The sequence below is a fragment of the Sinohyriopsis cumingii genome, chromosome 6 (assembly GCF_028554795.1).
Source record: "Sinohyriopsis cumingii isolate HCF-2022 chromosome 6, ASM2855479v2, whole genome shotgun sequence".
In the NCBI taxonomy this organism is placed as follows: Eukaryota; Metazoa; Mollusca; class Bivalvia; order Unionida; family Unionidae; genus Sinohyriopsis; species Sinohyriopsis cumingii.
Window position 1 is genome coordinate 107,922,566 of NC_142966.1, and position 18,010 is coordinate 107,940,575.

Sequence of the window (18,010 nt, forward strand, 5' to 3'; positions counted from 1 at the left end):
GTCTAGCACTGGAGCATCATGCCGCAGACATGTAGCAGTCACATTATCCTGACACCAAGCCGACCAGTCCTAGCACTAACCTCTTAATGCTGAGTTCCAGGCAAGGCAACTGTTAGTACCATTTTTATAAGTCTTTGGTATTACTCGGCTGGGAATCAAACCCACAATCTTCTGCATCTGAGGTGGATGCTCTAACCTCTAGGTCACTGGAGCGGTCCCATGCTATTTATTGAATGAAAATTGTTTGTACTTCATGAACAGTATAAAGTTATGTAAATAATTATAAATGTTAAATTAGCTTTCATGTTTTATGGATAAAAGAAATAGTTCATGGTGTTAGGAAATACCTGATATGCCAACGTCTGATACACTATAGACTACCAGATAATCAAGGCGACACATTTGGCACACTATAGTATTTTATTTCTTAAGTTTACTTTAGTTGCCTGGTTATTCCAAAGTGTGTGTACTTTTGATCAACTGAGAATAGGTATCCCACTTACAAAATCCCAACTTCTTACTTTGAAGTAAAATTGAATTATCCCTCCATCGATGATAAAGAATAACCAGCATAATTTTTAGATAAAATATTCAACTTAGAAGTATTCAAATCAGAGTTTGCCTTTGATATGCTGTGTATAACTTTATGGGTCAACTAATAAGAATTAACAAAAAAGATTGTTTTCTTCTATTTTCAGTGAAAAATGATGGACTTAAAGAAGATTTGTACAAAAAGGAACAAAAGCTTACAATTTCAAGGCATTTCATTGTTCCAGAACAGTAATTGCTGTGTATCACAATTTTATAGCAGTGAACTATATTTGTTTTACTACAAGATAATCATGTGCACTATTTTTTTGTCATCCCTTTCATGTGGTGTAAATAATTTTAAATTGTAAAAACCAGATTAGGACACAAAAATAGCAATTTAAAAATGAAATGTTTTAAAAAGATATTTTTGTACATAGTATTATTTATATTTAATAATGTTTGTTGGGTTTTCTCAGTGATTATGTTATGTATTTCTGTATTTTATAATTGACCTTTGTCCAAAATCAAGCTAATGGTGTACCAGACTAGTTAATTTTAGTAAAACAAATAATTCACAGCTAATATTTCTCAATGATTATAGATGAAATTTTCAGATCATTATTAATGGAGGTAAACATGTTTACTTGAATCCCAGTCCAGGACATTAAGATTTTCACTTGGAAATTCCTAAACTTGTTGACAACTGTGAATGTTTGAAAGAGGAGACTGACCTACATCCTGGTTCTATTGCTGTGTCTTTGATTTTTATATCAATGTGTTTAATTGAAACATTACTCCAAAGTGGAATCAGAGAGAGAGAGAAAGAGAGACACCCAGTGGAACCTTGTTAATCTGGACACCTTTGTTCCAGTGAATATGTCTGGATTAATGAGTTTTCCGGATGATTGAATAACACAATTTTTATTTTATTATGTCATCAGATAATATACAGTACACGTACTTTACATGTGCATGTATTTGCTAGATGTACATGTATTGTACATTCAATAATGATTGAAATAAATAATTAAATACAATGATTGCCTTGTGTTTATTTCACTTGATTATAACATGCACCAGGGGCCCCAGGTGGCCAAGTGGTCTAAAGTGTTCATCTTTATACATCCCAGCCATCTAACCTCTGTCTGCATGGGTTCCAGCCAAAATAAGGCTATTTGAGAAAGCATGCCATTGGCATCCTGTGGGTTGGTGGTTCTCACTGAGGTTTTCCTGGATTATTCCTCCTCCAGTTTTACTGGCCACCATATATAGTTTTATATGTGCTGAAAAATGGTATTAAACCCAAAACAACATCATAATATGCACCAACATGTCTGAGAACCACATGAATAATGGCACCACTGAGGCCGAGTCATCAAGTATGGACAAACATTTGTCCTTGTTTTTTTCTGATATCCTCAATTGTTGACATGCCAGCAGATAACTTGACTGGTAGCTTTTGAGTGATCTTCTTTGTGCTGGAAAATGTTTTGTTTTTGCTGGCCAGTATCTCTATTCTTGTTTGATCGTGTCTCCATAATAGTGTAAAAAGTCCAACGAATACAGACTGATATCTCACAGTTAAACATGTTATAGTAAACTAATAACATGCAGTCACTGTTATCAGTCGTATTTTACAACTGTTATAGTAGCTAATCAGCCAATAACTGATGGCACACTTTATTATGAAATGAAGTCATATACAGTCTGAAGCTTAAATTGAGTTTATTTGTACAGCCATTAACAAACTGTGACTGTTACATCCACTTGGCTCGCCTCAGTCTGCATGGGTTCAAGTCTCAGGCTTGGCCATTGTGGGTACGTGAGAAAGCTTGCCAGTAGCTTCTTGTAGGTCAGTGGTTCTTTCTGGAGTTTTCCCTGGTTCTTCCTGCACCATTTACACTGGCTGCCATATATAGTCTATCTTGTGCTGAAAAATGGCATTAAACCTATAACAACAACAAGAACATCCACTTGGTAAACAACAAAGAAAGCTTAATGACACACTTAATTTATTTAACTATGTTATGTTAAACGTGTGGATGATTTGATCCCAGAGTATTTATATAATTAACACCCCCATTGGCAAATAACAAATTTAACAGAAATTGTTTATACAATCACTGGTTACAAACAACATGGTCACACCAAGTGAAGTCTTTCCGAACATGATTGTGTGGTCAATTTATAACTTTGATGCGCCACTAGCAGAGTAGAATTGAACAATCAGAGATTGATAAATTTACTCTCCTCCAAATTTGTTTAGGAGGAATGTGTTATCTGACTTTACACTGTATTTTTATATACCATTCACATTTTCTTTTTTTTGACAGATTATCTCGAGATTATTGAGGCAAATTTCACTTTGGTCCCCCGTTTTATAAGCCTTTGGTATGACTTGTCCAGGGTTCAAACCCATGACCTGCATCCAAGGCAGATGCTCTTACTACTTAGGTCACTGGAACAGTCAACATTGGAATTGACACACTTTCAGTGGAAATATTTTAAACAAAGAGATGCATACTGTATGGTTCATCTAACCTAAGTCAACTACGTGACATACTAAATAAGGATTTCCATTAGAGATCTGGTCTTTAAAAATAGTGTTGTCTGTGTCAGATGTTCTTTGGTTTGGAAGGATTGTGCTTGAATTAAAAATTTGTGTAAAAAATATTTCTACTTTTAAATGTTACAGGTTACAGAACTCCACATTAATTCTAGCATATGGGATATTTTTATGAACATTAAATGAGTCAGAATGAACAGAAATATTTCTTGTTTCTCCTTAAATTCAGCATTAAATTGTATAGTACATGACTCAACTGGTACCTATATTTGTTTATGGCAGGGCTTGAATTTAACACTGGTGACAAATACTCCAGCCATCACTAATCCTTTGGAACAGTGAAAATTTTCCACAGTCAATATTAAAACAGTTAATAAAAGTTTTGTGTAGAATGTATAAAATAAAATGCAAGCCAGCATTCCATTTAATTATTGATTTATTTGTGTTAATTAAGTACTAAACAACATCCTGCACTAAATCAGATACCATAAATACTCAGTGCAAAATGGACAAGTGTGAAACAACTCGCCCAGTAAATTAGTGCGATTATTATAAAAATGGACTTCGCACACTTGGAATAAACTTTGTGTGCCAGCCCAAGTACGGATTTTACTGATGATAATAAAACATGTAGGGAATGAGGTATTATAATCAGGCGAGTTTGTTGACTCGTCAAATATGTACCAAAAGAATGTTTCAATATTTATATGGTTGTTGATATACATTCATTGGTTTGTGTGGTGACCAATGTAAACGTGGAAGTATGTATTTTCAGCATGTGTAGCTGCTACTTAAATTGCAGAAATTATATGATTACAAGATAGAGTGCATACTTGCCAATGTGATCATGAGAAGAGAGTAAAATAATATAAGAAATTCTGAGCAAATGAATATGAATGGCTAAAGTATGATCCAGGAAAGGATGTGTTCTGTACTCCTTGGTAATATGTTCAAGTGTTGTTAAAACCAAAAAAGTAAACCAGTCATTCATTCAATTATTATGATGATCATTGGTGTTCAAAAGTGGGAGGAGAGCATGTGTTCAGTATGTATGGTTGTGTGCAATTGCATGTATGTGTGTTCTTCGTGTCTGATACATGTGTTTGTGTATTTGTTATTTTGTTTCCCTCAGTACTTTTATTATATACAAGAGTATACTTTGCACGAAAAAGATATTTCTATAATATTTGAGCAACTTGTAATGAATATTTTGACTTTGTTTTATATTTATAACAAAGAAGTGCTAAATTTGATTGCGAGACAGCAAGGTATATGCTTAATTTCTGTACTGGCAACAGAGGCTATGAAATTGTAACTAATGCTGTCAAGATTTTTCATTATAAATTTTATAAACTTAGGCGGAATACATTATAGTAAGATTCAGAGGCCATTTTGATGCTGAATAGTAACTTAAGCTTGCTGTGTTCTGTGAATATATGCTTAACTGGAAATGTTCATTCATCAGCACTTTGTTAAAATACCTGAGATTACTTCATAACATTTACCTTGTTTATCAGCAATGTAACCCACCAAGTGAACATCTGTAGATAAAAATCCAAAACTTCAAAAACCAATGAAAATGAGACATTATAGATCTTGAAAGGGAGATTCCATCCTACAGATTTAATATGTATACAGTTCAAAGATTATAATCTGATCCATAAATTTTGGAACAAAGACTGGTTACAAACTTGAAATTTCTAATGCTGATGACGTTATCTGCAATCTTTGGATAATTATTTTGAGCATTTAATGGAATAAATCATTTCAGAAGTACAAAATTTGCTGAATACAAACAGGCTGAATCATTGTAAAAGATGGAAATATCTCGAGCCAAATTTTGAAGCAAGAGAAAACCTTATAGTTTTGGGAGTTGTATATATTTATTGACTGTATATTCCCTAATTAACGCTCCCACTCAAATTAATACCCCCTCACCATTCTATAATCCATAAGTGCAACACAGGAATTAAGTAGTCCACAATGGCAATTTTAACATAATCCTATTTTCATGTAATTTAATATCTGCAATGTAAGGCCTGTGCTTTTCAGTACTTATCTGCATCAGTTCCATGCTTACAACAAAATGCTGCAGCAGTCTCAGTTGATCAGTTACATGTATATACCAATGTATAAATTACTAAAGTCACAGGCACATGTGTAGTATTAAACATGACATAACAGCTGGATGGTAAGTTCAAAGACTTACCCATCCTATTTCAGCCTACTGCTGAGTGGGAAAATGTGTTGATTAATTGATCATTAAGCTGTGCTGATATTTACAATGACTGTGGCAGCACCCATGGACATTAATTAGTAAACATATGGTCTTTGTGAATTTTAAAGATGAACTTGGAGATTTAAAGAATATGTATCTACATTCTGAGAGTCATTCTGAAAAAGTAATTATTAACTGATATTGAATAAATTTTCCTGAATTTTTGCTTTTATTTGAATAGTGTGCGTGTGCATGTGCTTTGGATTTTCAGTACAACTTTAAAAAAATTTCAGTCATATCACTGCAGTGTGACATTATATAGTGATGTCTAGCACTCGGGTACCATGCCATAGATATGTAGCATCCTGTCTCACCCAGTCACATTAACCTGAAACCAGGCCGACTAGTCCTAATGCAAACCTCTTAATGCTGATCGTCAAATGAGGCAGCTGATAGTACCCTTTTTGAAAGTCTTTGGTAGGACTCGGCCTTCCACATACGAAGCAGATGCTGTAACCACTAGGCCACCAGAGCGGTCTTTATTTGGATAGTTTTTTTATTTGTGTGGCTAGAGTCAGGCCCACTTGTAACTTAATGGACTGGAGAATGTGAAATCTTCAATTTTTCAGATTAAAAAGGTTACAATATACTAATCAACATTTGAATGGGATAATATGAAAAACAAAATGTGTAAGAAAATCTGTGCTGATTTATATCACCTATTATGGGACACCAAATAAACATCATGTCATTATCATTATTAAAGTTTTAGGTATATAAAGCCAGATATATATTATTTATTTGATTATATTCAACATTATAATAAATACCATTTAAGAATTTTGTATTTATTAAAGTCTTTACTTGATGAGGTGATCCCAGGTGGCAAAGTTGACAAAGACACATGCCCAGGTGGCAGAGTTGACAAAGACACATGCCTTGCGCATCTTACCTCAGTAAGTAGTATTCCATGGGTCAGTGGTTCTTACCAGGTTCTCCCAAAAACCAAATATAATGGCAACCATGTATATACTATCACATGCTGAAAAATGGTAGTACAACCCACAAGGCCCAACAGTGCTTGCAAAATGATTAATGCATGTAGCATAGTCCTTTTCACTAGATCAGTTTTTTAGATCACTAAATGTATCTATTTTGTATGTTTTGTAGGAAATTGTCATTAACATACACTGAAAGATTTAAGACTAATTGGAAAAAATTAGGCCACCATAAATATCAATTTAAAGAAATCAGCAACATGAAAAACTTGATCATTATACTTGTCTAAAAGTAAGTAATATTACACCTAGATACTGTACTGTCACCATTTTATTGATTGAAATTCCAATCTACATCACTGTTCTTTTATTAATAGCATAAACAAAGAGAAAACAACTTTGTATATAGGGTTAGTACTTTATTGACAGGAATCTTGCAGGAAAAAAAAACACCACACTTACATGCAAGGCATTACAAATATCAAATGTAAATTACACTAGCAACCCAAAATGTGCATTTTGTAGGAAGATAATTATTTATAAATGTTAGATCAGTACAACTGCTTCTGTCTGCAGAGATCAGTACATCTGCTTCTGTCTGCAGAGATCAGTACATCTCCTTCTGTCTGCAGAAAGATTAGCACATCTAACAATGCTTCTGTCTACAAAAAGTGGACATGAATGAGTGTCCTGTGTGGTTTATGACTCCCATGCTGCTTTGCAGTTTACAACATCTGGGCTGGGGACAATTGATAAAAGATTATAGGATTTAAATCATTTAATTACCTCTTAGCCACACCACTACATAGAATGTTCATTGATATGAACAAATAAATAGTACTTATCCTGGTAAAGTTCCACCCCTGGGAATGTCAAGGTCACTGCTTACTAAGACACTTTAATCTGTCACTTTAGAGTACCACAGTACTACTAGCAGTTTACAATCACTGTATATACTTGCTTAATAAGTCGAGTTAAACTGCAAAAAACAACAATGATCCTGATCTGCCTTACTGTAATGCACCAGCAGATCATGGTCTGTCTTGTTTGTTCTGCTGATTGTTCCTAATTGCACAGAAACAGTTGACAGGTACATGATGTGATGCCAGGTATGGGTCTGTACAGTTTGCAGATGGTGTCACCTTGTAAGTGAGTATATATGGTTATCAACCAGAGTGGTTGATATAATTTGAAATTGTGCTAGTACTGGAACTAACAGAAAAAGATGTGATATGTTTTTGAAAAGTAAGAATGGTGAAATTGAAATTTGCATGCTACATGTGCCATTTGTTTATCCCATGTGAAATGAAGACAATTAACTCGTGAATTGATAAAAAAGTGAAGGAAATTTATAACACAATTATGCAAATTTAGCTTTATTTTTTTTTCTTCCAAGAAAAGGTAGCCATGCATGACTAGAAATTATTGGATGAAGACATTACTTGTAAATCAAATGATGAGAATCTGCTTTTAAATACAGCCAGTTCTGTTCATTATTCATGAAATTTCATTCGCAACATAAATTCTATCCTCTCTTCGATTTCTAGTGTTGACAAGTTTGCAACATAAATTCTATCCTCTCTTTGATTTCTAGTGTTGACAAGTTTGCAAACTAGATGCAAATCCATGTTATTTATGTGGGTGAATCTAATTTGTTACATAATTCCTCAAAATTGTCCAAGATCTTGATGATATAAGCTTAGATGTCAAGTCTGACCAGAATCAGCCACAAAAAAGTATGCAAAGTGGTAAAAAAAAATGTAATAAGCATATGCAAAATCATCTTTATAATCCAACTTTTTGAAGACCTTGATGACAAAACCAACTGTATCAGAACATGACCAAAAATCAGAAATAAGGTCTCTAAAGTGGTAACAAGCTCAGCCAATAATAATATCACTTCATTCATATGTATGGATCTCACAGATTATCAAACCCCTCAGGTATCAGGGTAACAAGCTCAGCCGAAAATAATATCACTTCATTCATATGTATGGATCTCACAGATTATCAAACCCCTCAGGTATCGGGGTAATATAAGCCCATGTTCCCTTTCTGGGAAAAATGAGACTTGATCTCCAAAGTATAACTAGCTAATGCAAATACATCCCAATGGCCGACATCATTAATGAGCTCATCATAAAATCCTAATGATAAAACCCAGATTCAGAGTTAAACAAGATCTGAAAAAATGACCTCAAGTGTGGAATCGAGTTCAGCCATTGAGATACAATATCACCTCAATAACATGCATAGAACTCGCCCATTATCAAACTTGTGAGATCCAGAGTGGCAGCAAGCAGTTATCAACAGATCGATGATTAACAGCCAAATGACAGATGCAAGGCCTTGTTGTGGGCTCACTTGGCTTTGGGGCTGCTCTACAGATACCAAGAATTTCTGAGAGAGTGACTGGTGTAAGGTGGAGTTGTTTGCGTTTGCAACATGCACAATGGAGAGAATGTTGGCTTACCTCTTAGGTACTTTCATGTACTGTGGCTTAAATTTATTTGTATATTGTACTTTTGGAAACTGTACATGATCTAAAAATACAGATAACCAAATTGACTGGCCTCATGTGCTCAAAAAAATCAGTCCCAATCAATCTGAAGTACACTATCATTAGCAGTTGTTAAAATAGGGAAAATGAATTTTGCCAGAAAATACAAGCTTCTCAAAGTGCAATGAATGAATTACCAAATATTTATAATGTAGAAAAAGTTAACAAATCTTTTTACAATTTACTTCTTAAGTCGACAAAGTGAATATGACCAAATGGAGCTGGAATGTTTCTGATATGTGCACATCTGAACTAGGCCAAGCTTTATACTCTATAACCCATGTTACACCCATCAACTGTGCACCAAAATAATGGGAATTAAAAGAGGTTTTTTTCACATATCAATCATACACCAGAACAAAGGGAATTAAAAGTTCTTTTAACAATACCTATGAGATAAAAGGTCTTTTTTAAATAACCAGTATAACCAGTGAGGAAAACCATTGATATTCTTTTTCTTGAAGAATCTAACCCTATGCAAAATATGAAACTGTAGAGCACCATTTGTATACGTTTGTGAGCTAAAAATACTTATAATTTGAATAAAATGAGTTGAATGAGGATTGAGAAGTTTTAGATGGAGGTATCTCATCTCAAACATACTACATGTATACTTTTCACTGATTCTGATGACATTATAAATGATGAACAAAGCAATTAGAAATAAACTGAATAATGTTTGGCAGCAAAAATGCATCTTTGTGTGCCGCACCACAACTGGCTCAAAGTGGTACATATGTCACATCTATATGTTGCAGGAGAGATAATGAGATACATAGCAACTTTCCTCTATTTAATGTAACTGACTTTAAAGTTGGGAGATGATACTAGAATGTAATAAACATCCATAGGTCATGAGACAAACTAAAATCTTCTATGTATCGAACATTTTTTTAACAGTTTTCACTGGAATGTAATATTCACGCAAAAATTATTCTGATTTATTTTCCATCCACAAAGAATGAGGTGACTGGTTGAATCACTGCATCTAATATTTGAATTTTTTAAACAAAATTTAATATATTTTAAAGATTTAGCACAATCAGTTTATACTACGTGTATTTCAAAAAGTAAAACATTTGTCATGTCATGTGGCATTCTCTACAAACGATAAAATTCTTTTGACAGAAGTTAATGAACTGCTTACTTAAAAAAAAAGATGAGCAATGCTATTGCTTTTTAAAATGAAAATGGCAAATCATTCCAGTCTTCTCTTTGCTGGGTGCTTTTCTAAAAGTCTCAAACATTTTACCTTTACATCCAAAATTCTGTATTGATGCTAAGTATCAAAAGAATTTATTATTCTTTTAATAGCAAAAGACAGCCCAAATGGGTCTAATATTGCCCAACTGCTGTATGTTTATGCAAGAATGCATCATCAATATGCACAAACGTTGCCCATAATCGAAGGCATCTGTGATCTTGATACATGTATAGCATTTGTACATTGTCAAAATCTCAACATGAATGCAGCCTCTAAAGTTGCACCAAGCTCAACCAATCAACTTTTAGAATGCCTCATTAAATGTCCAGATGTCACTCGAAATTCAAAGAATCCATGATAGTGATTGTACAAGCTCATATAAGCAAAGAAAAATAGTCAATAAGGGGACATAACTCCTCTAAATGTATTGTTAGAATCCAATCATTAAAGCTCACAAGGTTCATGGCTGAATTCTAATATTCCTTAAAAAGGTTATGCTTTGGAACCCAATGAGGGGCATCAAGGGCCATTACTCCCAAATGACAGTGAGGAACATTGGAAGTTAAACTTTTTCATTAAAGAGCTGCATGTAAGATCTGGTTGAAATCCATTAACCTTCTGTAATGTTTGGTTTTGGATGGTTTAATACAATGTTGCATATTCTTGTTTGATTACACTAAAAAGATAACCAACAAACTCTATTGAAAACTTAAATTTTATGGTCCATGACAGATTCCAAAAATGCTGGAAGTCGTGTAATAAACAAAAAATCATTTATAAAAAAACTGAAAACTTGATTTAAGACACAAGATTGTTAAAAAAAAAGCTAATCCCAACATTTACAAAAGGGAACAAAATCACATGACTAAACACATCAAAAGAGACAAAGCCCTTGTACCAATGCAGTGGAGGCATGATGGGAGGTTAAGAAAACCTACATTCAAGTTACATATTTTGAGTCTCTCCACAAACAGGCCAAGAAGGGACCAGGAACCACCTTGAATCTTTTTTTTAATTCACCGTATTTTTGTAATGTAACCACTTACTTTATAGGTACATTGATAGGATTGCAAATGTAAGGTTTTATTATTTGTCTACGTACTTGTAGTAAAGATAGGCATTGGTTAAATAGTATTTGCTTCACAGTTTTCCTTATTTTACATTTTCACAAAAACAAGTTATGTCAGAAAACAAGTTTGATCTTACAGCAAAATCCACTACATAGCATTGTCCCATATGTTTCTGACCTACATAACTGCATTTGAAATTCTTTCTATGAACAGAATATTTTCCTGAATATATTTGCAAAATATTTTACAAAATTAGACAATCTAATAGTGTGGTACTTCCCAGACTCAGTGATGTCTGCTATTTATTTCCCCATGTCAGGTTTACTTATGGTTCCAAATTGATTTTATGAAGAAAATAATGTTAAGGTGGCAGTTAAAAAATTCATTTTACCAAGTCTATTCTTAAAATACAAATTGCTATTTGTATCCTATTAAGTTTCGAAATGCATGTTTGTGTGTTTTTATCATCAAAGGAATACTTCCAGAAATCAGGCAGTGATGGTTGTTAACTTACTCTGAAAAGAGGTAATGGTCAATCAGCTATAAAAACACATGCCTGTGAATGAGCATCAACACCAGCTATTTTATGGCGCATACATTTTGCTTTGAGTTAAGACACTGGAACTAGCCTGGCTCAGGAAAGGGAGCATCTAAAAAATTACTGCCACTCAACGTACCTTTAAAAAAAATCACAGGGCAAAGTCATTTTTGCTTTCCTAACAGAACAGCACACAGTTTCCATTTTTTTAGGCAACTTAGTTGTCCACTTAGTCCAGTAGTATTACCCTGCTTGTCCTTTACCTATGCATAACAGTTTTATATCTTGTTTTCTCCCTATTATTTTTTCCTTTCCAGAAGTGTCCATGACAATGTCTTCCCTCTAAAAGATAATGCACCACTCTTTTAAGTGTTACTTTAAATAATTTATTTTCTAAAGAAAAAGACCATCTGTCCTCAATTTGATACTGACTACATTTAATTCATCTAGCATAGTTACGTGATTATAATTCCTTTTTACTTTCCTCAGGTATTTAGGCATAACAAAAATCAGTGTAACAGCACAAATTCCTCTAGAAATAAGGGAACAACATTTTTGATAGGAATTTTGTGTTTCCTGACAGCTTTGGCCGCAAAGCATTTCAAAGAAATCTGATTATGGGTTCTCAATATGACCTCAGCAACACCTGTGGTAGCACATTCAATTGGGGTTTTACAGTCATAATTACAGATGTCATGATGAGCTCCATTCTTGATCAAAGTTATCAGGATCTGGTGCAATGTCTCAAAATCACTAATTGGATTTGTGTACCGTACAATAACATGCAGAGGTGTATTGTGTCTTGCATCTAGGGCATTCACATCAGCTCCACATGAAACTAACATCTTGCAGAGTGGTGCATTTGGAAACATCACAACATCATTCACATGGAAGTCATCTACTATCGTCACACTGTCTACTGCCATGTGGAGAGGTGTATATCCATTCTTCAGTGCTGGTTTAAGCCTCAAAAATTTGTACCCAAGCTTGTGCAGAACCTCCGTTTCTTCTTTACTCTTGTTGACATTTAAGGAGATAACCAGTAGGTATAGACATGTGTGTATGTTTGCTTGGAAAACTTCACTCAAAGCATCTTTTTCTTCTTCATCTTTTTCTATTCGATGCATGTCTCTTTCAAGTTCCAATACAGCATGCTCAAAAACTTCTTTAACATGTTTGAAGTCTAAAGATACACCAAGATGCATCATCTGGGAGAAGACTTGAGAAAAACGTAACAAGTCTTTTGATATTGTACGGTTGTTTTTCTGGCGCAAGGACATAGCATGAACCCAAAGTGCAATGCATCTGTCAAATCTAGCACTATCTGCAAATACAGCTCCACGAAATATGATTGGATGAGGAACCTCTGGATTATCAGGGCCAAGGATTCTCTCTCTTATTGCTAATGATTCCATGTGGATGGCATCATAGTCTCTCTGAATGGCTTCCAGTTCTCTTAAGTTTTGGCATTCAATCCTGTTATCATAGGCTGGAACTGTAACACATTTTGGTTTGAAGAATATTTCCTTCTCATGACTGAATCTTTCTTCCATACCTTTCTTTAAGTAAGTGAATGCCTTTGCGATATCATAATTTTCTTTGTCATTTGCATATGATGCACCTAAGAGTTCAAGAGCATCAATCTTCTGTTGTCTGCTACACTCAGGTTGTGATACCAAATATTCAACCACATCTGCTCTCCCACATTCTGATGCAACTATAAGTGGAGTCATTCCATGATCATTCTCAAGCATGGAGGCACCAAACTTGACTAATTCCTTCACTATATCCAAATGTCCACATTCACAAGAAAAATGCAGAGCTGTTGCCCCACAATGCGCACGACAATCTGGGTTTGCCCCTTTCTCTAAAAGATACGTCACAACATCTTTATGTCCTTTGTAACATGAAATCATCAGACAAGTATTGTTATATTTGTTAGCTAATGAAATGTCGGCACCATGGTCCACCAGGTACCGCACAATGTCGTGCCTGCCATCGAAGCATGCTGCTCTGAGGGGGGTAGAATTGGTGAGAGTTGGGTGATTGACGTTCGCTCCATGCTCCACCAGAAGCCTGACGACTCCAAAGTGACCTGCTCCAGCCGCACACCAAAGAGCTGTCGCACCTTCAATGACATAACCGTCGAATTTTACAGTCCCAGTCTGTTCTATATCTGCATCAAAATTACTCAACAATACTTGTACAACCTTCTCTTCGCCGTTCCTAGCTGCGATAATCAATGGCGTGGTTTTCTGTCCATCTTCTTCTGTTTTGTGGTTAAGGACCTCTTGTACAATGCTATCACGATCCAAATTCCAGAGCATGGCGAAGATACTGATAGCCATGCCATCTCTGGCAGCCATATGTACCTTCTGTTTAAGAGTTTGTAACTCAAAAACACTAACCTCAGCCATACCTGAGAATGAATCCTATAATCTCAGAAAAACAATAGAGAAAACCCGTCTCTCAATGTTATTGTCCACCATCTCACTTCCTGTTCTGTTGCGCAGGCGCAAAATAGGACAAAACGGCTGGTTTTGTGTTAAATTATGAAACCGATGTGCAAACTTGTCATAGTTAAAACGTTACGGTATAACTGAGTTATTTAAATTAAACTAGATGAAACACAAATATAGTTTTATACTTATTATTCAAGGAGTGCTTACTGTACTAAAATAATTCAATGTAATCCTCCCATTTATCAAACTTTAAATTAAAGGCAGGACATTTTTTTAAATTTAATGTAAGTATATAATAAAAGAAATTTATAAGTGCGTTCTGTAATGAACTTTTTATAACAAATGTAAAACGTGATTAAATAAGAAATTTAAAACAAACACGCTTTTATAACAAAGTAAAATTTTAGCTCTGCACTGTAAAATCAAATATTAACTCTACACTGTGCTAATGATCAATATAGTTATAAATCATGCAACGATAGAGGCGGCATACATACATAAATGTACATACATACATACATACATACATACATACATACATACATGCATGCATGCATGCATGCATGCATACATACATACATACATACATACACACAGAGATACATACATACATACATACATACATACATACATACATACATACATACATGCATACATACTTAGGTGCATACATATGTGTAATACTAAAACAAGAACACATTTTTCATCAACTACATATAAAAATGATTGCATTCTCCACAAACATTGATCTACGCAATTAACAGCTTGGACATATACAAAGATTTCAACAAGCTATATCTTGCATCTACTATATATTACATCAAATGTATGCCTTACTGTCACAGTCTACAAGTAATCTGTATTTCTGTAAACATACGCAGAGTTCGTGTAGTCATAAAATAATAATGCTTGCAATTATATGCAATCTTGACGTTGATTCAATCATGAAATAATATTTCCATATAATATGTACTTCTGTAAACATTCATGAACCTGGTATATGGTTATATGTGAATTAGGGACGGCTTGAACAAAATGATCTTATCATCTCAGTGTGAGTTAACATTAAGGCTACCATTTTGAAAGTGTGACCAAATGGCCTCCAAAATGACGATTGGGGCTCAAGCAGAATTTAACAATGAGGCATAAAGTTGACATTCATTCCATCGAAAGCATACATTGTTAGAAGTTGCTAACTCCAAGATGCTGCAGTGGCCTCTAACAGGTCTTTAACACTGCGGCTATAAAATTTGTTTAAAAAATAACAATATATCCCCATGCAGACTTCATGGGTCATGAATGGAGTTATCATTTTTTTGTAGATTTACATGGAAATTAATGTGGGGCACATGGGAAATTTTCAAGGAAATGACGGTATGGGACATGAGGATGATTTTCAAGGAAATGACGGCAGTTGGCATAAGGGGAAAAACATTTCGCTGTAGATCGTTGTAGTGTTACGAGTATATGCTCTAAAATAACGTAACATAAAAGTGTGAAAAGAACAAGCTTTGTAAAATTTAACAAATAATTTATTTCCATTGAATACAAAGTGGAAATGAGAGAAAAGAACTTACGGTATTGCGAATTAAATCCCAAAACAATCCAAGAATTACAAGTCCTAGTAATTAAAGTCTTTAATAAAATTCAGTAAAAGTCCAAAATAAATCTCAAAACTGAAGATGATGTTGTGTCTTTGGTAGTTTATAAAGTGTTGATGTGTCAACAGTCTTTTACTGAATCACAGTAATATAATTCCAGATTTGAATTCACTATAAATTTTAGTGAATGTCAATATCAAAGAATTTTATCAGTGCACGTTTGTATTTCCAGAAAAAATAATCACTTGAATTCAACAATTTGAAGAAAATAGATTCCAGCCCAAAATACTGGTCACAACATGAAATACACAACATGAAATACAACATGATTGTGCTAAGACTTAAAGCACGAATGATCAAAACCCAGCTATCTACTCTCCAGTTGTAAATCATCCACTTTACATTACCCAGTTACATACTATCCAATACATTTACTATCCATCACGCCATGTGTAGTGAACAGAGCTCAATATTTACTACTCAAAGCGGGTTTGTAGTGACCAATACCCAATACCTACTATCCAACACTTCTTATGTGGCGACCAATATTCAGTTATCCCCACACCTAATAACCAATGAAATGGGTAGGACGTAAAAGAATAACACAAGAGGATACGTATGTTTACACACATACTTTATTTATATACACAAATATACACCATTATAAACGACTGGGTGATTAAGATTTTGCTAAGAATATACAAAGAAAAACACAAAAAAGTTGTTTGGAAATCACCGAGTAGCATCTCTGCTTTTGAGATTCGGTAACCCGACGTGAGTGAAAATATCATCTTAGACAAAATCAAACATTGATTGCTAGAAAGTGAAATAGCATGCCACATGATTTGTTGTTTCCAATAAAGGGCAACATTATTTGTTTCTGAATTAAGACTTTTTTCCTTTTTAATAAACCCTGTTAACTTAAGCATTAACAAACAAACAAAAGAGGAATGATTAGCGTTAGTACTTCATTTGCATGTACAACTAACAAAACGAAAATATTAATCATAAATGTATTTACAAGATCCACAATGTCGTGGAGTAAGATTACACTTCCAATGATCTAGTACGATGTCAGTTTGTCATCAATTGGAAGGGAGTAAACCCGGTCCTCTAATGTGAAAATCATCTATAGACAAAGAGTAAAGCCGTTATACTCCCTTCCAACTTCTCTGTGGAAGAAACCAGCACGGTCCCATGTACATTCTTCAGGAACTTTGAATCGGTCGAAATGAAGGACAGGACGTCACAATTAGAGCTCAGTATATAATATATTTCATAATATATTTGGTAGAAACATGCAAGCTTGCTCAGAGATCGGTTACCGAAGTCATTGGTAAGTAAAAGACCTTTATGATAAACGAGCTACTTACAGGTCCCTAAAGCCAGGTGCAAGGTATTGGAGCTAAGGAACACGAACGCTAATCGCCTCCTATTATGTTGGAAGGGTCCATATTTAGTTGTAGAAACCATTAGTCATTGTAATTACAGGAAACAAAAGCTGTAATATTTCAGACTTCTTGCATTTGTCCAGTGATGGAGATCCAAAGAGAATGTATTGTCAACATTGAATGCTAATACTCTTAGAACTTCAAGGTTCCTAGATTATGCATTATCGTTACTTTGTAGAATTAATACATATTTTCATGATACACATTGAATGTATAGCCGTTTACAATCCATTGCCAGCACCATAAACATGCTTATCTGATACCATTAATAGTAAGCTTGCAAAGTGTTGTTACAAAATAATTAAATACTGCTCGCTAAAAGAGACGTGGTGCTAGATATGAACCTAAATATCTCCCTGGAATGTGACATTGACCTAAATATCATACTGGAATATCAGATTATTTAAAAATCACCTTCTAACATGATATTAACCATAACGACCTCCCCCACCCCCCACCCCAAGCATAAATGATACAATTTCCTTCTATAAATACTGAATATGGCTGAAAACCTGCAAACACAGAGCAGCCATTGTACACTTTCAGGCAGAATGTGTTGACCTTTTACAAGATAAGAACATACAACAAGTATGCGAATTCTGAGTTTGCCAGGATCTTTTGCAACAGGAGGTTTTCGAAGCAAGAAATGTTATTTTTTCTTCAAAAGGGGTCTATGCGACAAATTTCTTTGATTGATTTAATTCCAAAATAAAGATGAATTACAAGATGTAGACAGGAACAGGCATAGATTTCAATCAAAACAGATTGATGATGATGATGATGATAATGATGATGATGATATATATATATA

The 18,010-nt window shown here is 34.4% G+C and overlaps 2 protein-coding genes across 6 annotated transcripts in view; one reads left to right on the plus strand and one right to left on the minus strand.

The window, feature by feature from the left end:
• LOC149797675 (uncharacterized) overlaps positions 1–1,568 on the plus strand; it is a 56,720-nt gene extending 55,152 nt beyond the window's left edge. For all 5 annotated transcript variants that reach the window (XR_016421859.1, XM_089962588.1, XM_089962589.1 and 2 more), the window contains one exon: positions 699–1,568. Coding sequence is in view for 4 of the 5 variants with exons in the window: in XM_089962588.1 (XP_089818714.1) it covers positions 699–784 (86 nt within the window). In the remaining variant the exon portion in view is untranslated. The remainder of the gene's footprint in view (positions 1–698) is intronic.
• A 5,143-nt stretch (positions 1,569–6,711) lies between these two features.
• Positions 6,712–14,189, minus strand: LOC149797676 (protein fem-1 homolog B-like). The gene has a single exon (XM_089962591.1). The coding sequence runs from the start codon at positions 14,100–14,102 to the stop codon at positions 12,195–12,197; it is 1,908 nt and encodes a 635-aa protein (XP_089818717.1). The 5' UTR covers positions 14,103–14,189; the 3' UTR covers positions 6,712–12,194.
• Between the last annotated feature and the right edge of the window lie 3,821 nt (positions 14,190–18,010).

Coding starts and splice junctions, on each gene's coding strand:
- LOC149797676 (XM_089962591.1), bottom strand. CDS start 14,102: ATGGCTGAGGTTAGTGTTTTTGAGTTACAAACTCTTAAACAGAAGGTA.